The sequence below is a fragment of the Ostrinia nubilalis genome, chromosome 21 (genome assembly GCF_963855985.1).
Source record: "Ostrinia nubilalis chromosome 21, ilOstNubi1.1, whole genome shotgun sequence".
Classification (NCBI taxonomy): Eukaryota; Metazoa; Arthropoda; class Insecta; order Lepidoptera; family Crambidae; genus Ostrinia; species Ostrinia nubilalis.
Window position 1 is genome coordinate 2,235,961 of NC_087108.1, and position 22,137 is coordinate 2,258,097.

The 22,137-nt window shown below is 41.7% G+C and overlaps 3 protein-coding genes across 3 annotated transcripts in view; 1 reads left to right on the top strand and 2 right to left on the bottom strand.

The window, feature by feature from the left end:
• Window positions 1-7,949, bottom strand: part of LOC135082427 (ataxin-2 homolog) — a 41,202-nt gene extending 33,253 nt beyond the window's left edge. Inside the window, exons 1-2 of the mRNA XM_063977222.1 lie at window positions 7,391-7,949; window positions 2,665-2,818 (exon numbers count right to left, since the gene is read on the bottom strand). Of these exons, the coding sequence (XP_063833292.1) occupies window positions 2,665-2,818; window positions 7,391-7,428 (192 nt within the window). The 5' untranslated portion in view covers window positions 7,429-7,949. The remainder of the gene's footprint in view (window positions 1-2,664; window positions 2,819-7,390) is intronic.
• Window positions 7,950-8,405: 456 nt separating this feature from the next.
• Window positions 8,406-10,885, top strand: LOC135081974 (uncharacterized). The gene is made up of 2 exons (XM_063976721.1): window positions 8,406-8,860; window positions 9,398-10,885. Exons 1-2 carry the CDS (start codon window positions 8,452-8,454, stop codon window positions 10,036-10,038), a joined length of 1,050 nt encoding a protein of 349 aa, XP_063832791.1. The 5' UTR covers window positions 8,406-8,451; the 3' UTR covers window positions 10,039-10,885.
• Window positions 10,886-14,669: 3,784 nt separating this feature from the next.
• LOC135082428 (GPI transamidase component PIG-S) overlaps window positions 14,670-22,137 on the bottom strand; it is a 107,282-nt gene continuing 99,814 nt past the window's right edge. Inside the window, exons 11-16 of the mRNA XM_063977223.1 lie at window positions 21,652-21,795; window positions 20,908-21,051; window positions 20,495-20,524; window positions 19,989-20,130; window positions 16,295-16,499; window positions 14,670-14,885 (exon numbers count right to left, since the gene is read on the bottom strand). Coding sequence (XP_063833293.1) covers window positions 14,774-14,885; window positions 16,295-16,499; window positions 19,989-20,130; window positions 20,495-20,524; window positions 20,908-21,051; window positions 21,652-21,795 — 777 coding nt within the window. The 3' untranslated portion in view covers window positions 14,670-14,773. The remainder of the gene's footprint in view (window positions 14,886-16,294; window positions 16,500-19,988; window positions 20,131-20,494; window positions 20,525-20,907; window positions 21,052-21,651; window positions 21,796-22,137) is intronic.

The following is a 22,137-nucleotide window of genomic DNA, read 5'->3' on the forward strand; positions in this document are numbered from 1 at the left end:
TAAATTAAAAAGTAGAATAAAATGTAAAAAGCTTTATTTGTGAACGTTAGGTGGTATTTCTGTCAAATTCAATACACTAAGTATTACAGTAATAAGCTTCTGCAGATATCGCAAATAAATGAGATTCAATGTTCACAACAATTCAGAAATAAAAACTGTTCAATTCACTCACACATAGGTCAATTATTATTCACTGCAATAATCACCAACTATCTGAATCGCGGGGTGGGTCATGTCAGGTGGCGGGCGCGGGCGGTACGGGTACGAGTCTTAAATAATTATCGGGGATTCCCCGTTCAAAGGTAAACGACGGAGTAACCAAGTGACAATGTTGCCAAGTTATAAATTGTAAAATAACCAAATATTCGTCAAATATCAAAATACCCAGGTTATATTATAATAAAATGATATTGCTTATTTATGGAATTTGTTACGTGTATACAGATAGAAAAACCGATTTAAATCCGGGTTTCGATTTTTAAAACCGGTTTTAGAATTCGTCGAAAAAGGGCGGTTTTTCCGATTTTTCGGTTTCCGATTAACCGGTTTTGCATTCCCTATTTCTAACCCCTTAATATTACCCCGTATTTGGGTGCATACTTACAAATATTTCGAATTGAATAAATTTAGAGCATTCACAATATTTCGCCAATGTATAACAAGCCTTATGGCCTTACTATTTCGTTACTACCGTTTCGTTACGTACATTTTTTTTGAGAAATACTCACATAACTGCTGTCTACAAAATACGAAAAGAAATGAGATTTGGGGGCACGGTAGTGCAACCGCCAAGTCGAGTAAAATTTTTCAATTTCGGTCCAGTTTTCTAGATACATAACTGCTGTCTACAAAATACAAAAAGAAATGAGATCCCATCAAAAACAATACTTGTCAAAAAAACCAAGTCTCGCAACTCAGTTGTTCTACGATAAAAAGTTGTGAGATCCATGTAATACCAAGTCCAGGCCAGGAAATCTTTAACGTTTTACATAAATATATTGACTTGGCCATCGCATGAAAACACGTGTAAATTAAATTATTTAGTGCGATGGCCAAGTCAATATATTTATGTAAAACGTTAAAGATTTCCTGGCCTGGACTTGGTATTACATGGATCTCACAACTTTTTATCGTAGAACAACTGAGTTGCGAGACTTCTTTTTTTTGACAAGTATTGTTTTTGATGGGATCATGATTGATTAGAATGGTTTAATAATGATGACTTCACACCATTGTGCACAAAATTGATAAAATTGTTTCAGAAATTAGTTAAAAAATGAATCTGTCAGATTAGTGGTATTGGCACAGAATAATAATAAGTACTACGTACAGAAGTTTTACTTCGCGAAGGTATTTAAAAAAATGTATGCTCAATGTCATTAACAATATGGTGTAATTTAGCTTGTCTCAAGAGTCAAGCAAGTTTGTCAGAAGTTTTGTTGACAAACGTCAGTGATCGGTACTGCGCCGAAGCTATAGGGCTGACTTCGGTAAAATGATGTGACGTGAGGTGCCAATCTGCAGAAAATGGCGGAGGAAATACATGATTTAGCATGAATTATCATGAATAATATTAACTACTTATTTACCTCTCAGTGTCTTCAGGCAACTTAAAAAAGTACATTCTGTGTTTTTATTATTATTTAGGCAGTTAAATACTGCACAGTATTTAGTACACCATTTTCTTTATTTTTTTCCATCATACACAAGAATACGCGTGCGTGAGTCAATGTTCGCTCGTATGTGAGGCCTTGTCGAATAGTACTCTTGTAGGGGGCAATCGTGCGTGTTTTGTTTTCGATGTAAACTCGCGGAGATGAACAGGCCTGGTATTGGTAAAAAGAAGTGAATAAATGAATATGACCTGTAATTATAGTCGAATTGACCTGTATTTGTAACCGAATTTTTTTTTAATTAACTATTAATTGATCTTAAGAACTGCATAAAGTTTTTATGGCAACATGATGCCACATAGTTATTTAAAAATGATGCCTCATGTAGGAACTAAATTATTTTGTGACTTGGCTACAAGCTGGACTAGGCATAGGCACATAAATGCATCGATATAAGTTAATATCGTGGCCCTGCGTACCGCGGAGTCGACCTGTAATCGCCGAGTCAACCTGTAGATCGTTTCATCCACGAAGACGCGCCCCAACATTCTTCCGCTAATGTTTGAGTGTTATCGGTACACGCTAAATTATCCCTGAGTGCACACGCACACTAGAAAAATGAGGCTCGGATTGCTCGGATCAAACTCCCCGCACCCCGCGCTTCCCTCGACCTAAAAGTGGTGGGGTGCGTCTTCGTGGATGAAACGATCTATACCGCCGAGTCGTCCTGTAACCATTCTCCCCAATCCGTCCCCCGGACACGGCCTGAGCCGAGGTCCGAGCCTACCGTGGCGCCCTCAGGCCGCGTCCGTAGTCCCCTCGATCGGACCCACTAGAGTGAGCCCACCGTAGGCTGGACTTTGGTCCAACACCACGGTGGGCAACCCTCTAGTTGGGTTCGCCACTGATTGGGCGCCTTATGCGCTCGATACGGCCCGATCGCGAACGTCGTACTGTACTCGCCACTCTGCCCGGTGAACCTGGAAAAGCTCTTCAAGCTACCAGCGCGCGTCCCTTCAAAAAAAAACTGTAACCATTAAACCTCACTCACCTCAAACTGAGCACTGAAAGTTTTGAACACGCCTTCCCAGAGGCTTCCCGACTGCGTCAGGACCTGCACGTTGTCGCCGACGTGCGAGGTGACTGCGTGCATGAAGTGCGCGTTGTTGTACACGCCCTCAGGCAGCACGCGGCCCCGAGGCGACCTGGAGACAACAATTGGCATTCTTAGAACTAGACCAGGGATGCATAGACTTAGGCCCTTCGCCCACGGCGATTGCAGTAGCGCGTTCGCATCGATACCACAGAATAATAATAAGTACTACGTACAGAAGTTTTACTTCGCGAAGGTATTTAAAAAAATGTATGCTCAATGTCATTACCAATATGGTGTAATTTAGCCTGTCTCAAGAGTCAAGCACCATTTTGTTGACAAACGTCAGTGATCGGCACTGCGCCGAAGCTATAGGGCTGACTTCGGTAAAATGATGTGACGTGAGGTGCCAAACTGCGGAAAATGGCGGAGTGGATCATACACAAGAATACGCGTGCGTGAGTCAATGTTCGCTCGTATGTGAAGCCTTGTCGAATAGTATCCTGTAGGTGGGCCATCGTGCGTGTTTTGTTTTCGATATAAACTCGCGGAGATGAACAGGCCTGTCGATACAGTCGTAATCGCAATGCAGTCGCTATCTGTGTGCACTCGCCCACAAAAACGCGCTTCTGTCGCGATGCAAACGCGATTCAGTAACCCTCCCTCTGTCCTCTCCCGATGTCTTCCGACATAGTCGCGCGTTTGCATCGATACAGTCGCGCTGCTGTAGCGCGTTGGCATCGCTTCTGTAGTGCATTGCAAATGCGACTAACGCGCGAGGGCCCTAAACGACGTGGCACATTTATCAACCTGAAAAGGGGTCGTAACCAGTCCTGGATCTGTCAATAGGCCGTATAGGCCACGGCCTAGGGGCGGCAGAGTCCTAGGGGCGGCAGATTTCAGATGACGCTTACTCGATTTCAGAAGATAAAAGTTAAATAAAGATCCAACCCCACCCTAGCCTACGGGCGGCAAAACTGTCAATCCGCCACTGGTCGTAACCGTACCAACTCGAGGCGGTCAGTATTCTTTGTATGAAACTCCATACTGCAACGCACACTTGTCCTCTCTCACTCACTGCCTCGGGATTGACAGCGCGCGAAAGGCGATGACAGCGCGCGAAAGGCGATGACAGCTCACGAAAGGCGATATAGATGACCCACGCTGAACTGTCCTACCAAACTCAATGACAGGGGGGCGCTACCATCGTTCAACTATATGGTTTCCAACATGGCAAAAATCGGAACCAGCGATCCGGTATTGACGGTGGCGCCCCACTGTCAATGTCATGCATAGGACAGTTCAGTATTTTGGAACTATACGGTGTTTGATCCCTTTTCGAGTTGATAAATCTGCTATGTGCTTTACTGGGAGCACGGGCCACTCGGGCAGATTCTGAGCTAAAAGCGGGCCGCAGATAAAACAAGTGAATAAAGGTTCCGGTTGTATTTCCTTATTTTTATTATGTCGCTGGCGGGGTGCATATAAATAGGGGGCCGCGGTTTGTGCATCCTTGACCTAGAGAAAGTTAAGAAGGTGCTATTCTGAACCGAGCTGCAAACTGCAACGTCTGCAATTGCCGACAGCTTGTATAGCAGATGCTGCATTACTGGTTTGTATGTGTATTTTATGAAATGGCTGGCAACAGCACTTGGAGCACTAGCAACACTTGCAGCCGCTGCACATGGCATGCAGTTGGTTCGGTTCGGAAAACTTTACATTCCTGACAGTTACATACAACAAACGTCGGAGTGAAGGAATTTTTGTGGTTGGCGGAGAAGGGCGCTCAATTAATTGGTCTTTGTCAGGTTTTGTGATGCCTAATAGCTATTGGGTGAAGATTATGATCGAAGGCTTAACACAGAGCGCGGCATTTCTACTTGAACAAAGTTTTGACATATCTTAGAAAACGTTAATGTACTTTTTAAATTTTGGTTAAGACAACTGAGAAAAATATGTTTGCTGAAGAGTGACTAGCGTGGTATTGAATGCAAAAGTTTGCGAGTGGCCCTAAATGATTCTATTAGAAAATACAATCCAAAGCCCAAAGGCAGTACCTGCTTCAAAACAAAAATGTTTATTTGTTGAACTCTAAAAGTCATATTCTGCACTGAATTTAAGTGGTTAATAGAAAAATTGGGCTAGTGTGTGAGTAATGTAATATGCCTGCTATTAATAATAACTTCCATCCATTTTCATCGAGTGCGTGTAATAACAACCTTAGGTTATCTAAAAATAAAAATCTAACCAAGCGTTAATTATCTTATCATCATTATCAGGTATGTCATTTGGTGATGACTATCAATTCCTCAGTGTGGTCTATGAGAGGCAGTGGTAGTGATAAAGGTGTCCGTCAAATCAATCATCAGATCAATGTTATTATGGAGGCCCTTGGGAGGTCATAGTCTTATGGACGTCTTTTGGTTGACACAAGTATGATATCGAATAACATGCCCAGCCAAACTAAAGTGAAGAAATCTGTATGGTAGGAGGCGGAAATTGGCAACTATAATCTGGTTAAAAGGGACCACAAAAAGTTTAAAGTTTCTTGGATTTGTTTGGAATACCAACCTGGAACAGTTCAAAAAGTTGTGCTGGTCGTATTACTTGACATATGAACTCTATAAAAGTTAATAATAAGGTTCTTATTGTGTATTAAATGTAACTTATTTAATTTTAAATTTAGCATTATATCTGGCACATCAATTAATTACTTAATTTTGCAAAGCATAAGGTCACTAAACTTATAAATCATAAATATCTAGTGCTGTGTTCCATGGTTGATTTGACTGATGTTATGGTTTATTGCACTTTTAATTAATGTTAAGCATCGTAAATATTCGCTTACATATTTCATTTTAAATTCATTCATTGCAACTAATAGACCAACTAAAGATCAACTTTGTAATGCATTCCTAGCATGTTGACATCATCAAATTTTTAGCTAATTGATGGTAGGTACTTAAACAGATTGTGTAACGAAAATTAAACAATTATATTAATTACATCCTGACACTGTGTACATTGAAAGAATCTTACTCATTAGAAATAATGGCTGGGTGCTATTTGGTATTTCCAGTTATCAATTTTTAATTGTTTAAAGTGTCAATTTTAACTAGGTTATTTAATACAATTATACAATAACCAATCCAGGTATTGTACAACCAGGATGCAACATTGTCAATTTTATGGTAATATTATGTTCGAAAATCACAACGGACCCATGAATTGCGGGCAAATGTTTGAACGATGGATGTAAATTTAAAGTAATTTATTCAATTCATGCTTTTCCAAGCTCCCATGAAATTCAAATGAAGCATCCACTGAACCTTGAACTAAAAATAGATACAAATAAGACCTCTTTTCAGATATAGCACTGATTTTGATAACTGGTAAATAGAAATATATTACAGTACGGAATGATGAGTCTATAAGAAGTTAAAGCTTCGTAATCTTAAGAAATGGTCAAAATCTGTTGCAACTCGGAGATTTCAATGTTATTTCACTTAGCACAGGCAGTTTATGCATGTAAATGGTCAATGTTAGTAGACGCAGACTATAGGGGGTATTTTACGATATAGCAGTTATTCTGTTTTGTTAAAGATACTAAGAAGAAGATAATGATAACTGTGATAATGCTATCATTAGGTTTTTTGATTAGTAACTAATAAGTGCTTCTGGACTAAAACTTGCATTTTCATTAAATTTTAGACGTCAAAACAACAACAGATAACTTAATTGATGGAAAATTACATATTGATGGAGTAATTTCATATTGTGAGTCCATGAAGTGTATTGAATTGAAGAAAACTTGACTGCAGGCCATTTATGTGACATCTTTATTAAGTATAATTTATGCTAGATGAGCAAATAAATGATTTATCTAAAACTTTTACTAACCTACATTGTTAAAACATGTTATTTCACTATTGTTAAAACTGGCATACAACCATCGGGTTAAAATATTGATAACAGAATAGGAAGTAGGTACATGCTGACAACAGCTATTTGGAATACAATAGATAACATTGTAGCAACCAACCAACGGGATACCATCTCACAACACAATCACAAAGACATTTAAACTTACAATCACTAACAAATGAACTAAAACAAAAGACTCGTAATTAGGACCCCTGGATTTTTGCCAAAACTTGATCTTTCCTAGAAGGAATGGAGTAAAAGCACTGTTGACAAATGGATCTCACTTCCTACTCTCTCCGTTAATGTCTCAACCAATAATGAACAGGTTAACGTCTCACTAATGCACCTGAGAGTGGAAACAAGAAAGTAAAAGTGAAATGTATATCAAAAATAACTTACAACACTCGAAATAGACGCGAGTGGGGCTACAAATCCGGCAGGAAGGGTGAATAAGTACCGTGGTTAATAAATTAGGCACTGGGATCAGCTGATCGCACGCGTCTATATTAATCGGAGTACTCGAGCAAAGTAGGGCAAGCATCTAGACTAGCAGTAGCGCGCTGCACCGCACGCAGCATGACAGCGTTACACCCAACGCACGATCGCGAACTCATCAACTCTTGTTTACGCCGACACGGCCCTCCCCACGCTACAGACACCACAAAAACTGTCAACGTGACAACACCATCGAAAAATCGCACGAGTTACAACAAAGACATGTCATCCTAGATCACAAAGTTAGCGATGAAACTACGTTTACCTCGGCGGTCCTTGGCGATTTTTACGTTTGTTGTTCATGTCTCCTTCGCCCGACTGCCCCGGCGGGTAGGCACCTTCTCGTCTGCGCGTAGGGACCGGAATTTTGGCTAATTGTCACTTCTTTCTTTTACAACACAGTCCTTTCAACTTTCGCGGATGCACAAAACTGCAGTTGAAATTAGGAGTTAACACTCGAAATGCGACAACAGGGATGCATCGATTTCACTAAAGTTGTTTGACATTTGCCAACAAATATAAACTAAAATATATTTGAGTACAAAATCGCAGTTCGATTTATTCTCGGGAACTAATCCCGAAAAATAAACGGGTTGGCAGATTTCTCGTGCCTGCAATCAGCGCAGGAATACAACATGGCGCTATGACGTATTCGTCAAACGAATTGCAAAAATGTCAAAACACACTTATTTGTATATCAATCACTACAAACAAATAGTTAAATATACTAAAGAATTTTTAAAACACTTTTTGAATTAATATTGTAGCACAATAAATAGAAATATTGAATAAGGTCAACGTTTGACCAACTTCCCACCGAATAACTTTCAATATGGCGGAAAAGGTATTTGACTTTTGGTGCTGCCACAAAAGAAAATTGTTTTGACACATTGTTTTTTATACATAGCAAAAAGAGAAAGTAAAAAAATCTTTTCTTTTTTATTTTGTTTAATAAAAATAATAATTTATTTGTCTTTATTATTATAATGGTAATATTTTATTGATTTATTTTAAGTATAAACGATTGTAATTTTAATAATTTTAAGTGAACGTTTGGTAAAAAAATTTACAAATGGTATTTATTGTAAATAAAACTATATTGCTTAATTTATTAAATAAAATATAAGTATTAATTTATTTTATTCAATAATTAATTTCTAATAAGTTACCAGTATTGCTATACTCAAAGACTTCCGTCGCACAATGTTGCAATATGAAAGTAAAAAGTAGGCGTAAAAGCGCGCGCGCGAATTTTCATTCCATCGATAGGATAGCCGCGTCGCAAGTTTATTATTGATCGCTCCGAGTGAGTAGGTCACATCGAAAATGAGTCTCAAAAACGTGGCAAAAATGTCTCAACGCGAGAAATTCGAGTTGATTAACTTGGAAGTGCGTACGTTTTACGAGTATTGTAAAGAAGCTGGTATGTCTGATGAGGAGATGGATTTAATATGTCGTCCGCTGACGAATGCGGTGCGCAAGGCCTCCATAAAGAGGTGGACGAGGGTGTTTATGTTCCTGGTGATGGTTTTGGCTATTGGCTACACGGTGAGCCAAACGGACACGTTTCAGTGGCACGCGTCGGCCGTGGCGAGGATTGTGTTGATAAAACTCCTGCCTATTTGGGATTGGACCCCGCTGTACTACAACAAATGCCTGATCGAGAGGTCCCAGCCCCAGAACTTGGACAACAATTTCGTATCGCCCGCAGAGTGTGTCGCTTGCGAGGCTATAAGTACGTTTTTAATTATAATTAATTTGCTATTATTAGTAATTAGATAAACAAAGACACATCGCTAACTTCCATTTATTATTTTACGAGTAAAGTTCCAAAATACTGAACTGTCCTATCGATGACATTGACAGTGGGGCGCCACCGTCAATACCGGATCGCTGGTTCCGATTTTTGCCATGTTGGAAACCATATAGTTGAACGATGGTAGCGCCCCCCTGTCATTGAGTTTGGTGGGACAGTTCAGCGTGGGTCATCTATAAGTAGTGAGAATATTTGGGTGCGTTCGTGTCAATTATTGTTATAAAGAATACTTTTTATTTTATATTTATCTAAGTTATTAAGTTTTCAGTCTTGTTTTTAGAAATAAAGATTAAAATTCAATAAAATAAAAATATCACTTGATTATTTATTTTACAAAAGAACTCCAATAAAGGCAAACTAAATGCCAGTAGGTAACGTTCTTTTCTGAGCAGAGATTGTATATTTTAGTTGATACTAGACACTAATTTCCATTCATAATAAAACAATTCATTTCAGAAACCATCGACCGCGTGTCCGACGCGAGTTACAACACCGTGTTCAACCACCACCTGCTCCGCGGTGCGCCGGTCATCGTGGTTGACGCTTACTACGACTGGTCCAACTCCCGATCAGAGCTGAACCTGACCAGCCTTATCACCAGCGACGACCGCCTCCGAGACTCCGTTCCTTGCAGAGTCCTCACAAATATCCGCCTTGGCCGCCAACCCATGGACCTTGAAGAAATCGTCTCCAGAATCACCGACACCGACATCCCTAGCTGGTTCGTCCACTTCCAAAACTGCGACATCCGCGCCGTCAAATCCTTCAGGATCCTTGCTCCACGACCCTATTTCCTATCCCCACATATCCCCCCTTCGCATTTCAACTGGTTGCTCCTTTCCAGAAACTACGAGACCCACAGATACAAGTATTTAGAACTCGATGTCGGTCTGATCATCATGTCTCAACTGAAAGGCAAGACTCAGGTCCAGCTGAAGCCTAGAGCGCCATGCGAGGATGACTGTTTCACTCTCCATTTCGATGTGAATGAGGGAGAAACACTGGTCCTAGCAAACTCCCTTTGGGAGTTCGAATATTTACCCGGAAAAGGGGAGAACATTGCTATGTTGACGGAAACCGACTGGATCGAGTCATAATGAATTAAGTTAAACTAAATTAATGTTATGTAGTTGTTCCAGTGAATACGGTATAACGCGGTACGTGTAAGCTATTGCAAGAATTGATAGGAAACTTAAATTGCACCCTTAGAAACGTTTACACTTTTTGAGGATGCAAATGTAATTCTACTTACTGATGATGACGTAAAGTTAGGATTTTAATGTGTTTTGTTATTATACATTCGTTTGTTAATTATTTATTGCAGGGTTTCTTTAGTGTGACTATGTTCGACCCTTGGGTAAGACCTAAATTAAATTGTGAAAGAAAGAAAACAAGGCATTATTTAAAATAAGTAATTTTATTGCCAAAGCAAAATAGTGATAAGGGTTTGTTGAGCGAGACGATTTCGTTCATTAAGAGCGTATAGAAATAAATCTTACATACCTACTGCTGAAAACCCTGCTTTGTTAAAATTTTGTTTTTTGTTGTTGTTCTATGAAACAAATTTTTTCAAAAGTATACTCATTTTACTTGAGTTACACATCGAATTGCGAAGGTTTTGATACCAAATATATCAAGTATATGTCACATATCACAGGCATTCGATGCGAGCTCCATTCTTGTTACTCCTGTATTTAAGGATAAGGTATAAACTAACACAACTCTATAATGTGCACGATATCATAATGTTAATGTAATGAGTGAATTTTCATTGTGGATAAGTACCTCAGTATTAATATATTATGTGAAGCAAATTCAAGTTTTATTTAAAAACCTTTATTGCAATATCTAGTCGATTCAAACTCGCGAGGCTAGTCAATTGAAATTACTTTCATGAGCTACAAAAATTTAATTCTACAAAGATATCAAATGCAACTCAAACGCCATATTTATGAAAGTTTAAAAATCCTAAACAAAATGAACTTCATTTATTAATTTTCTTTAAATCATTTGCTCCACAGTGAGGGTTTTCGCGATTGAAAAATCCGCATGACATGACATTGACAGATAGATATGTCAAAATCCACCAATCATGCAGCATTTGGACCATGAAGCTACAGATAAAAATGGAGGGCAGAGTTTGGAACAAAACTTGAGTCAAATACCTACTTATATCTATCTCGCTCTCTGCGGCCCTACCTCTCTTTTTAGTGTGAACTGTAGTATTGCTATCTTCTGATTTAAATCTCCTTGTAAATTCTTCGAAATAGCCAATACACTAACCAAATCAGAAGTTAAACAAATAAATAATTAATATTTGAAACTAAGATTACCTAGTTAAATAAAAAATCACAAAATTGTCGGCCATTTAGGCTTAATGTGTTGGCGAATCAGGGAATTACAATCCCAATTCCTGGGTAATCGGTACCATGTGGCAACATCGGCCCAATCCGGCCCATCATGGCGGTTGTTTACTATTTTGTTTATTAAGCAGTTAATTTCGTTTGAGATTGTTTACAGGAAATAATCATTGTTTTATCACAAGAATTGGTGCAAAATTTTGTAGTGCGTGGTTGCGGTAGTACGTGCTGTCCTGGAAGTGACATAAGATTCCACGCGTAAGTGTTTATTTCGTGATTTCCGACATTGGATCATTGTAAACATTTTTCACATTTTTTACAGTAATTTCTTCCTAAAACGTTTTACCAGTAACTACACTTATCATTTTTAATGATACCTATGTCAAGAAATAAAGATTTTACATTGGTTTCATTGAATTTGAGCAATTTTATATTTTTTGTTTATTTAGAAAGAGCAAGTCTGCCCACAGAGAGCGAGATACTGATACTTAGTTTGTGCTTCAAGTAGGTATTGGGAGTCTGGCCTCCATTTTTATCTGTAGCTTCATGATTTGGACCTCTCATCTACGTATTGACATCTGGCAGATTTTTCACTCGCGAAAACCCTCGTTGGCGCCACTGTCTATTATGGTTATGTCGCTAGTGGCGCCAACGAGTAAGCGCTGAAGTGGTAGAAGGACTACCGCATTTTTCGACGATTTTAACTAAATCGAAAAAATGCCTCAATAAAAGTCTATCGCAGCGCGTATCCTAGGCCTACAGGGCGTAGTGTGAGTTTTCGATATCGACTGCGTAAAAAAGTGACAATAAATGTATCACGGATTGTATAGCGCCCCTAGCAGAAACTTTCAAGAACTAAAATCTTACATTTATTTTAACGCAGTATATCGAATGAGTTTGATGTAAACTCACACTATGCCCCCTTAGCGCCATGTGCGTTCCCTTCGAGAGGCCACTGTGGAAAACGAAGGTTTCGTATACATAAAGATTTAGCAGAACCTCTAAAACAAATGTAGCCAGAATTATAAATTTGTAGGTGTTGTAAGTTGGACGCTACAACTCGCCGAATGTGGTCCCTCAGATGAACTATGTTAAATGCCAAATTACTGAATCTGACCAAATAAGATGATTTTGATGAATGGTAATATTTAGGAGGTAAATCGTAGGGCTACATACGAAAATAAGAGCTCTGCATAGTTACTGCAAATAAAGAAAATCCAATCAGACGATGGGCCCTCAGTTCTCCAGTGCACAAAATTTACTTTAATGCTACAAATTGGAACTTGAGACTAAGTTTCTTTGGTAAGGTTTTAATTTTAGCAGAAGTAGCCACAATGCTACCCTGAGAGTACAGGGTTTATATATTCTACTAGTACAGAATAAAAGCTCTAGTAAAGTGAGCCCTCGGGCCACACGTTTCAGAAAAAAGTTATCATATTTAGAGACAAGGTGGAAGGTGTATTAATTTACACATAATACTATAAAAACGTAGTCATTTCGTAGTACAAACTTAAGTATCTGTGTGGTGTGTAAATATTTCCTTTCTTGAAATAAAACTGACTCATTTATGTGTGAACAAAATATTCGTATTAGGGTAACCACACATCAGAAAATTAATGGATAACTAGAAAAAGTGTCCCTACACAACCAATACCACGATTAAAAAAATTATCTGAAATAAATACTTTTTATATTATTTTATTTATTTAAGACTGACCAGTGTGTGTTGCCAGTGATGGTATACGGATCTGAGACGTGGTTGTTTACTATGGGCCTCATGAAGGCTCAAGGTCACCCAAAGGGCCATGGAGCGAGCTATGCTCGGAGTTTCCCTACGTGATCGAATCAGAAATGAGGAGATTCGTAGGAGAACCAAAGTGACTGACATAGTCCGCAGAATCGCTAAAATCAAGTGGCAGCTTGGGCGGGGCATACGTAGCTCGTAGAGCTGATGGCCGCTGGGTCAGGAAAGTACTTGAGTGGCGACGAGGAGCCGGAAGACGTAGCGTGGCAGGACCGACGATTTGGTGAAGGTCGCAGGAGGTACCTGGATGCGAGCGGCACAGGACCGGCCATTGTAGAAATCTTTGGGGGAGGCCTTTGACCAGCAGCGGACGTCTTTTGGCTGAAACGAACGAACGATTCACTGCTACTGTTAGGGTCTGACTAGACTTAAGATATGTAAATTAAAAGCGGACTGTATTTCATAGGTATAATATTGTAAAATATATATCGCTAGTTCGCGCCTACATTCTGATTAATGAACCGCGGCATTAATCGATTTTGTTGTATCACAGCTCTAAATCTATTCCGTATCACACAATGCATAGGTAATTTAAGTAAAATAATTTTTACGTCGTATTTAATTAAAATAAAATCAATAGACTCGGATTTATCTCAAAATACCTCTCAGGCAATCGTACAGAATACCTACTTATACTTTTGTTTTGAGTTTCCTAAAAAAATCGGATAACAATGTGGTTAACATACACAAAATCATTACGGAGAATTTAAAAAGCAAGATATTTCTTTAAATACTTTACATAGCAATAATATTTGAATACAATTTTAAACTGCAAATTTTGTACATAAAATGCTGTAAACTATTTTTATCAAACAATGAGTTGGGCGAGATATTTATCATGGAATTGGTTTTTAGCGTGTGTTCCGAGGGCTCACTTTACTAGAGCTTTTATTCTGTACTAGTAGAATATATAAACCCTGTACTCTCAGGGTAGCATTGTGGCTACTTCTGCTAAAATTAAAACCTTACCAAAGAAACTTAGTCTCAAGTTCCAATTTGTAGCATTAAAGTAAATTTTGTGCACTGGAGAACTGAGGGCCCATCGTCTGATTGGATTTTCTTTATTTGCAGTAACTATGCAGAGCTCTTATTTTCGTATGTAGCCCTACGATTTACCTCCTAAATATTACCATTCATCAAAATCATCTTATTTGGTCAGATTCAGTAATTTGGCATTTGACATAGTTCATCTGAGGGACCACATTCGGCGAGTTGTAGCGTCTAACTTACAACACCTACAAATTTATAATTCTGGCTACATTTGTTTTAGAGGTTCTGCTAAATCTTTATGTATACGAAACCTTCGTTTTCCACAGTGGCCTCTCGAAGGGAACGCACATCTTAGCGCCACTGTCAAATAAGGTAATATAGTTCCAAAATACTGAACTGTCCTGTCCATGACATTGACAACGGGGCGCCACCGTCTATACCGGATAGCTGGTTACGATTTTTGCCATGTTGGAAACCTTAAATAGTTGAACGATGGTAGCGCCCCCCTGTCATTGAGTTTGGTGGGACAGTTCAGCGTGGGTCATCTATATCACGCGCGAGCATAAATACAAGCTCTCATTGTAAAGGTTTATAATAACCAAATATAAATAAATACACAAAATTCCCTAATAAATAAATGTATTCACAACTATATAATTATATTATTTGGTGTACACTCTAGTCGGTCTTGATCTTAGACGGCTTGCCGCGCAGCCAGAGCAGCAGGTTCTTCAGAGACAGCACGACCGGGAACATGATCGGCAGGAACAGAGGGATGTAGATCGCGTATCTGCAAAGAAAAAGAAAGAAACGATTTTATTTAGGTACACAATTAATTCGACGAAAAAGAAAAAGGGATTCTCAGTACATCCTGATTGCTCCGGGAGCATGCCAGGACAATGATTTTCAGCAGGACCATAATAATAATATTATTATAATCAGGCAGCTCACTGCAGGCGAAAAGTGGTTTTTCAAGCTGACTGGACATGTTTTCGATCGATTATTATCTAAGATACTGAGATCACTAGATCTAAGATCACCTAATCTGAAATAAGGGTGTGTGACCGTCATATTTAGTTAAATGTGAGCTATTTTGAAGTTTTGTCCAGACAGCTTGACATCTCTCCAAGGAATGCCTCAAAACACTAACTTCCGCTTGTTTCATTATCATGTCACAGTGATTAATGTCTGAGGTTGCAGCCTGTCAGCAGTGACATTTGTGTCCACCTGACCTGTCTCCACAGTGGGTCTAGTCAAAATGCCATCGCAAACCAATGGGAAGTTTTCACTAATGTCAGTCGCCGCGTCACCAGTGATTCGATTCGATCGGAAAATGGCAGCCAAAATGCACATTGAACCACCAACGACGCGGCGATATAAAAGTTCATTCAAAATCGAATAAAAGTTAAAAAATGTCTATGACTTTGCGATTGTTTTTACTTTTTCTAGCTTTTTTTTTTAAATTAGTTTCTTCCTTCTTTCTGCTCTCTGTTTACGTCTATGCTTCGCTGTCAAACTAGCTGTCAAAACGACATCGCGATACGGATTTGTCAAAACAGCCTTAGGGTGGGTTGCACCATCTTAGTTTAACTTTGACAAACGTCTAAAATCTGTCAAACTCCATACAAAAAACACCAGTTAAGGTCATAGTTACGTTTAAAGTTAGGTGGTGCAACTCACCCTATTGGTTTTCAATCGAATCCAAGCTTATCACCGGGGTTTTAGTAATCGCAATGAAAATGGCGGGTGTTGCGATTCGATTCGATTTTGATTGAGTCTTAAATGCATGTTGGCTAAGCCTTTGTATGGGAAATTTCAATCCAGTCTTTCGATTATCGATAGGTAGGGCTTTGCGATTCGATTTTTTGCCGTTTGACTAAGCCTTTTTTGTTATCCAACCTCTTTTGCGATTTGTTTATTTGTTTGCGACTGGTTTGCGATTTTAAAGTGCGTTTTGACTAGACCCACTGGTCTCTGTTTAGCACATCACTTATGACAGCGTAGAATTTGGAGTAAAACGTTTTTTTTTACTTTCATCATCTTTATTTGGATTGGCGATTGGCCGATCCGATAGGTTCCGATCATCATTAGGTCATTCGGTTTCCACTACAGCTCCGAGCCTCTGCTCTGCCGAAACCACACGGCCTAGGTACCAATATCGTAAGTATATTTAACGACCATAGAAGTCCTAGAACTCACTTCTGGTCATCAGGGAAGTACAATAACGCCAGTAGACTGGGCTCCATAAAAGCGCTTTCAGCCGCTGCGTGCGCTCGCAGCGACTCGCGGTAGGCCTCCAGCAGTTTCCCTTGGGCAGCCAGCTCGTTGGCGCGGTGGATGCTGTCCACGGCTGCGTTTATGGAAGCCCCCACTTCGTCGTTTATTACGATGTTGGAGATTTCACCTGGGGGTTGAAGAAAACATTTGATATTAAAAATATAAATATGTAAGAGCGTCCAAGATCAGCAGTAGTAAGGCATGCTATACTTGAAACTTATCTGGGAAGGACTCAGAATTATAGGGGGTTTTTCTTCTTTTCTTTCTTTCTATTAAATGAGGGACATCAAATCAAATGCAGCGCCAAAATGTTAGTCTTTCATATAATCAAAATTTATTTGTAAAATACTGACTCTAATAGTCCTTTATTATTGCTGGAGTTTATTGGCATGTTTTTAACAGCTTGCTTTACTTGACATAGCTAAGTAGGTAACACTATGCGCAATCCGCTCATGGCCAAAATACAAATATGTAAAAGAATTTTCTAATTAACTACCAATAGGCTAGTTTCCTAAAAAAATTTTTTTAGTCCGTCAATTTTAATATAAAAATTTATTGGACACGTATATTTTTAATTGTCAATCAAACAAATAATTACAAAGTTATAGTGCGTTGAAGTTCCGCGCGACGTCACAAAGTGCTGCACTTTTACGCACTCACTGACGTCACGGGCCTTTTCTTTAGAACTTTGCCACGCTTTATCTCTTTACATTTCCATTAGTTTTAAAAAGTGAAAAGTACGTGTCGAGTAGTTTTTGATAAGCTAACTGACGGACTAATTAAAATTCTTGCTTTTTTACCCAGGAAACATCCCTATTGCGCGAGCGACAGCAGCGTCCTCTGCATGTTAGTGAGCTACTCTAAGACGCATACGAGTTACAAGACGTAGTTTCCAGCTTACCCAGTAGCTGTGCGAGCGACAGCAGTGCTCTCTGAGCATTGAAGGGCGACACTGCTCGCAGCGGCACCAAGTGTGGGCCCGGGACAGTCGCCTGGGCTACACTAATTATTACAAAACATAAGTTTCAAGCTTACCCAGTAGATGAGTGAGCGTCAGCAGTATTATCTGAGCGTTGAAGGGCGACCCTGCTCGCAGCGGCACCAAGTGGGCTCCCGGGACTGTTACCTGGGTGGATATGAAGTATATGACGTAGATATTAGCTTACCCAGCAGCTGTGCGAGCGAAAGCAGCGTCCGCTGAGCGTTAGTGAGCTGTTCTAGCGTGCGCATACGCAGCAACGCGTCCACCTCCCATCGTCGCGGGGACACCGCTTGTAGCGGCACCAAGTATACACCCGGGACTGTCTCCAGCCGGGCTGGATGCGCGCCGTGATATCTTATCGAAGATTTTAGACGACAAACGTATGGGCTTATCGCGTAAAATCGATAAAATGGCGTGATAAACGCTTATCGCGGCGCGCATCCTAGGCGTAGGGGACACTAATTACATGAAATAGTTTTTAGACCGATTACAAGACGTAGTTTCCAGCTTACCCAGTAGTTGAGCTAGCGACAGCAGTGTTCTCTGAGCAGCGTCTGCTATGCATTATTGAGTTTACCACCTCCAACGTTCACTTCCCAGCGCCACGAAACATCGAATGCAGCGGCATCAAGTATGGACCTGGGACAGACGCCTGAGGGACACTTATTACAAGAAGTAGTTTCCAGCTTACCCAGTAGATGAGCAAGCGAGAGTAGCGTCCTTTGTGCGTTGCCTTTGCCCATTTATTGTCCTGAAGCAGTGGTAGGGTTAATACTGGGACGTGTAAAAGTGCTTTTTTTAAGCCTATTTACAGAAATAAATGAGTTTTAATGAGTTTTTTTAGTTTTTTAATGAGTTGGTGAGCTGTTCTAGCGTGCGCATACGCAGCAACGCGTCAACCTCCCAACGCCGCGGCGACACGGCTCGTAGCGGCACCAAGAAGGCACCCGGGACTGTCTCCAGCCGGGCCGTGATATCTTATCGAAGATTTTAGACGACAAACGTATGGGCTTATCGCGTAAAATCGATAAAATGGCTGATAAACGCTTATCGCGGCGCGCATCCTAGGCGTACTGGGGGACACCGATTACAAGACGTAGTTTCCAGCTTACCCAGTAGTTGAGCGGGCGACAGCAGTGTTCTCTGAGCAGCGTCTGCTATGCATTATTGAGTTTACCACCTCCAGCGTTCACTTCCCAGCGCCACGGCAACATCGACCAAGTATGGGCCCGGGACTGTCGCTTAGGAGACACGTATTACAAGACGTAGTTTCCAGCTTACCCAGTAGTTGAGCGAGCGACAGCAGTGTTCTTTGAGTGTTGAAGGTTGAACACTGCTCGCAGCGGCACCAAGTATTCACCCGGGACAGTCGCCTAGGGGACACTTATTACAAGACGTAGTTTCCAGCTTACTCAGTAGTTGAGCGAACGACAGGAGTGTTCTCTGAGCATTGATGGACGTCCCTTCTCGCAGCGACACCAAGTATGGGCGCAGGACTGTCGCCTAGGGGACACGAGCAGTTTTCAGCTTACCCAGTAGTTGAGCGAGCGAGAGAAGCGTCTTCTGAGCGTTGATGGACGACACAGCTTGCAGCGGCACCAAGTATGGACCCGGGACAGACGCCTGAGGGACACTTATTACAAGAAGTAGTTTCCAGCTCACCCAGTAGTTGAGCGAGCGACAGCAGTATTATCTGAGCGTTGATGGGCAACCCTGCTCGCAGCGGCACCAAGTGTGGGCCCGGGACTGTCGTCTAGGGGACACTAGTAGTTTTCAGCTTACCCAGTAGTTGAGCGAGCGAGAGAAGCGTCTTCTGAGCGTTGACGGACGACACAGCTTGCAGCGGCACCAAGTAATCTCCCGGAATATTACCTGGGTAGATATGAAGTATATGATGTAGATATTAGCTTACCCAGCAGCTGTGCGAGCGAAAGCAGCGTCCGCTGTGCGTTAGTGAGCTGTTCTAGCGTGCGCATACGCAGCAACGCGTCCACCTCCCAACGTCGCGGGGACACCGCTCGTAGCGGCACCAATAATACACCCGGGACTGTCTCCAGCCGGGCTGGACGCGCGCCGTGATATCTTATCTAAGATTTTAGACGACAAACGTATGGGCTTATCGCGAAAAATCGATAAAATGGCGTGATAAACGCTTATCGCGGCGCGCATCCTAGGCCTACTGGGGGGATACTAATTACAAGACATAGTTTTTAGCTTACCCAGTAGTTGAGCAAGCGAAAGCAGTGTTCTCTGAGTGTTGATGGGCGACACCACTCGCAGCGGCAACAAGTATGGGCCCGGGACAGACGCCTGAGGGACACTTATTACAAGACATAGTTTTTAGCTCACCCAGTAGATGAATGAGCGACAGCAGTGTTCTTTGAGTGTTGAAGGTTGAACACTGCTCGCAGCGGCACCAAGTGTGGGCCCGGGACTGACGCCTAGGGGACACTAAGTCGCCTGGGCTACACTAATTGTTACAAAACATAAGTTTCCAGCTTACCCAGTAGATGAGTGAGCGAGAGCAGTGTTCTCTGAGCGTTGATGGAAGACACTGCTTGCAGCAGCACCAAGTAGGCTCCCGAGACTGTTACCTGGGTGGATATGAAGTATATGACGTAGATATTAGCTTACCCAGCAGCTGTGCGAGCGAGAGCAGCGTCCGCTGAGCGTTGGTGAGCTGTTCTAGCGTGCGCATACGCAGCAACGCGTCCACCTCCCAACGTCGCGGGGACACCGCTCGTAGCGGCACCAAGAATGCACCCGGGACCGTCACCTGCCGAAATGCACTAATTACAAGATGTAAAACACAAAAATTAACCAATCATTTCAACATATCACTTTTTTAACTGGCTAATCGCTTTTTGGGGTAATCTGAGTTGATTGGAGTAGAAAAAGAACCACAAATCACGCACAAAGGACAAAAACAATTAGAAACTGGGGAATGCTAAAACTAACCTGTAATTGTCTAAGAACTACAATAGTGAGGCAGACATTTGGTGCCCAGGCGGCATATGCATCGTTGACACATTAAGACACTCATCATCCGCTCCTATAGCAGTCTCACCAGCCAGAATAGCTTCTCATGGTTTTCCATAACCCTCTAACCATCCTATAAACCCTTATTAACCAAGACTCACCATATCAGGCACTCCCAGCAGCGTCCTCAGCTGCGCGACGAAGGTGTTACTTATCACATAACACTTGACTTTTTCAAAATAGGCATCGTTGACACATTAAGATACTTGGTAGCTCATCGTCCGCTCCTACAGGCGTCTCACCAGCCAAAGCAGCTTGTCATGGTCTTCTATAACCTTCAAACAGCCTGTAAGAGTCTAAGAACTAGAACTCACCATATCAGGCACCGCAGCTGCGCGACGACGGTGTCACTTATCACATGACACTTGACTATTTCAATATATGCATCTTTGACACTTTAAGACACTTAGTAGCTCATCATCCGCTCCTATAACCACCTCACCAGCCAGAACAGCTTGTCACGATCTTTCTCAACCTTCAAACAGCCTGTAAACCTTCGTTAACCAAGACTCACCATATCAGGTACTCCTAGAAGCGTCCTCAGCTGGGCGACGAAGGTGCCCATGAGCGGACGCGCGTCGGGCGCCCAGGCGGCGGCGGCGCACGCGGCCGGCGGCGGGCCCACCAGCACCACGCCGCCCCACTTGCGGGACATGGACTATAGACTGGGGACTGCTAACTTGATAGGGAGATACGTGTGACTGACAGCCCACTATGCAGAGGCTGCATGGAGGCAGATGAAACGCCATAGCAGAAAACCATGAAATGCAGGAGTGTGGTAGATCAACGGGCTCAAGTTCTCCAATCTCCCGCATTATTGCCGGAAGGTATAGCAGCCTGGGCAGACGTCTCAGTTTCTTTGATACATTAAGACACTCGCTAGCTTGTCATCAGCTTCCAATACCTTCTACCAAGCCTGTAACACCCTAAGTTCGAACTCACTACAACATGGACGGAAAATCTCGCATTTGTAAGAAGTTTGCAGTGGCCTGGATAGGCTGCTAACTTGTTGAGACATTAAGACACTCGCCAACTTATCATCAGCAGCCCTTATAAATCAAGTAGTATATATACTCACCATATCAGGGACCCCAAGAAGGTGTCACTTATCACATGACACTTGACTATTTCAAAATAGGAATCTTTGACACTTTAAGACACTTGGTAGCTGATCATCCGCTCCTATAACCATCTCACCAGCCAGAGTAGCTTCTCATGGTCATCCACAGCCTTCCAACCGTCCTGTACCAAGACTCACCATATCAGGTACTCCTAGAAGCGTCCTCAGCTGCGCGACGAAGGTGCCCATGAGCGGGCGCGCGTCGGGCGCCCAGGCGGCGGCGGCGCACGCGGCCGGCGGCGGGCCCACCAGCACCACGCCGCCCCACTTGCGGGACATGGACTATAGACTGGGGACTCCTAAGTCTCCTAACCTAATAGGGACATAGGTATGACAGATAGCCCACTACGCAGAAGCTGCATGGAGGCAGAAAAATGCTATAGCAGGAGTCCATGGAATACAGGAGCGTGATAAATCATTAGGCTTAATTTTAGAATCTGCAGTATTATTGTCTGAGGGTATAGCAGCCTGGGCAGGCATCTTAGCTTCTTTGATACATTAAGACACTCGCTAGCTTGTCAACACCCTAAGTTTGAACTCACTACATCATGGGCGGAAATCCTCCAAATTTTCAGCATTTGTCAGAAGCTTGCAGCGGCCTGGATATGCTGCTATCTTGTTGAG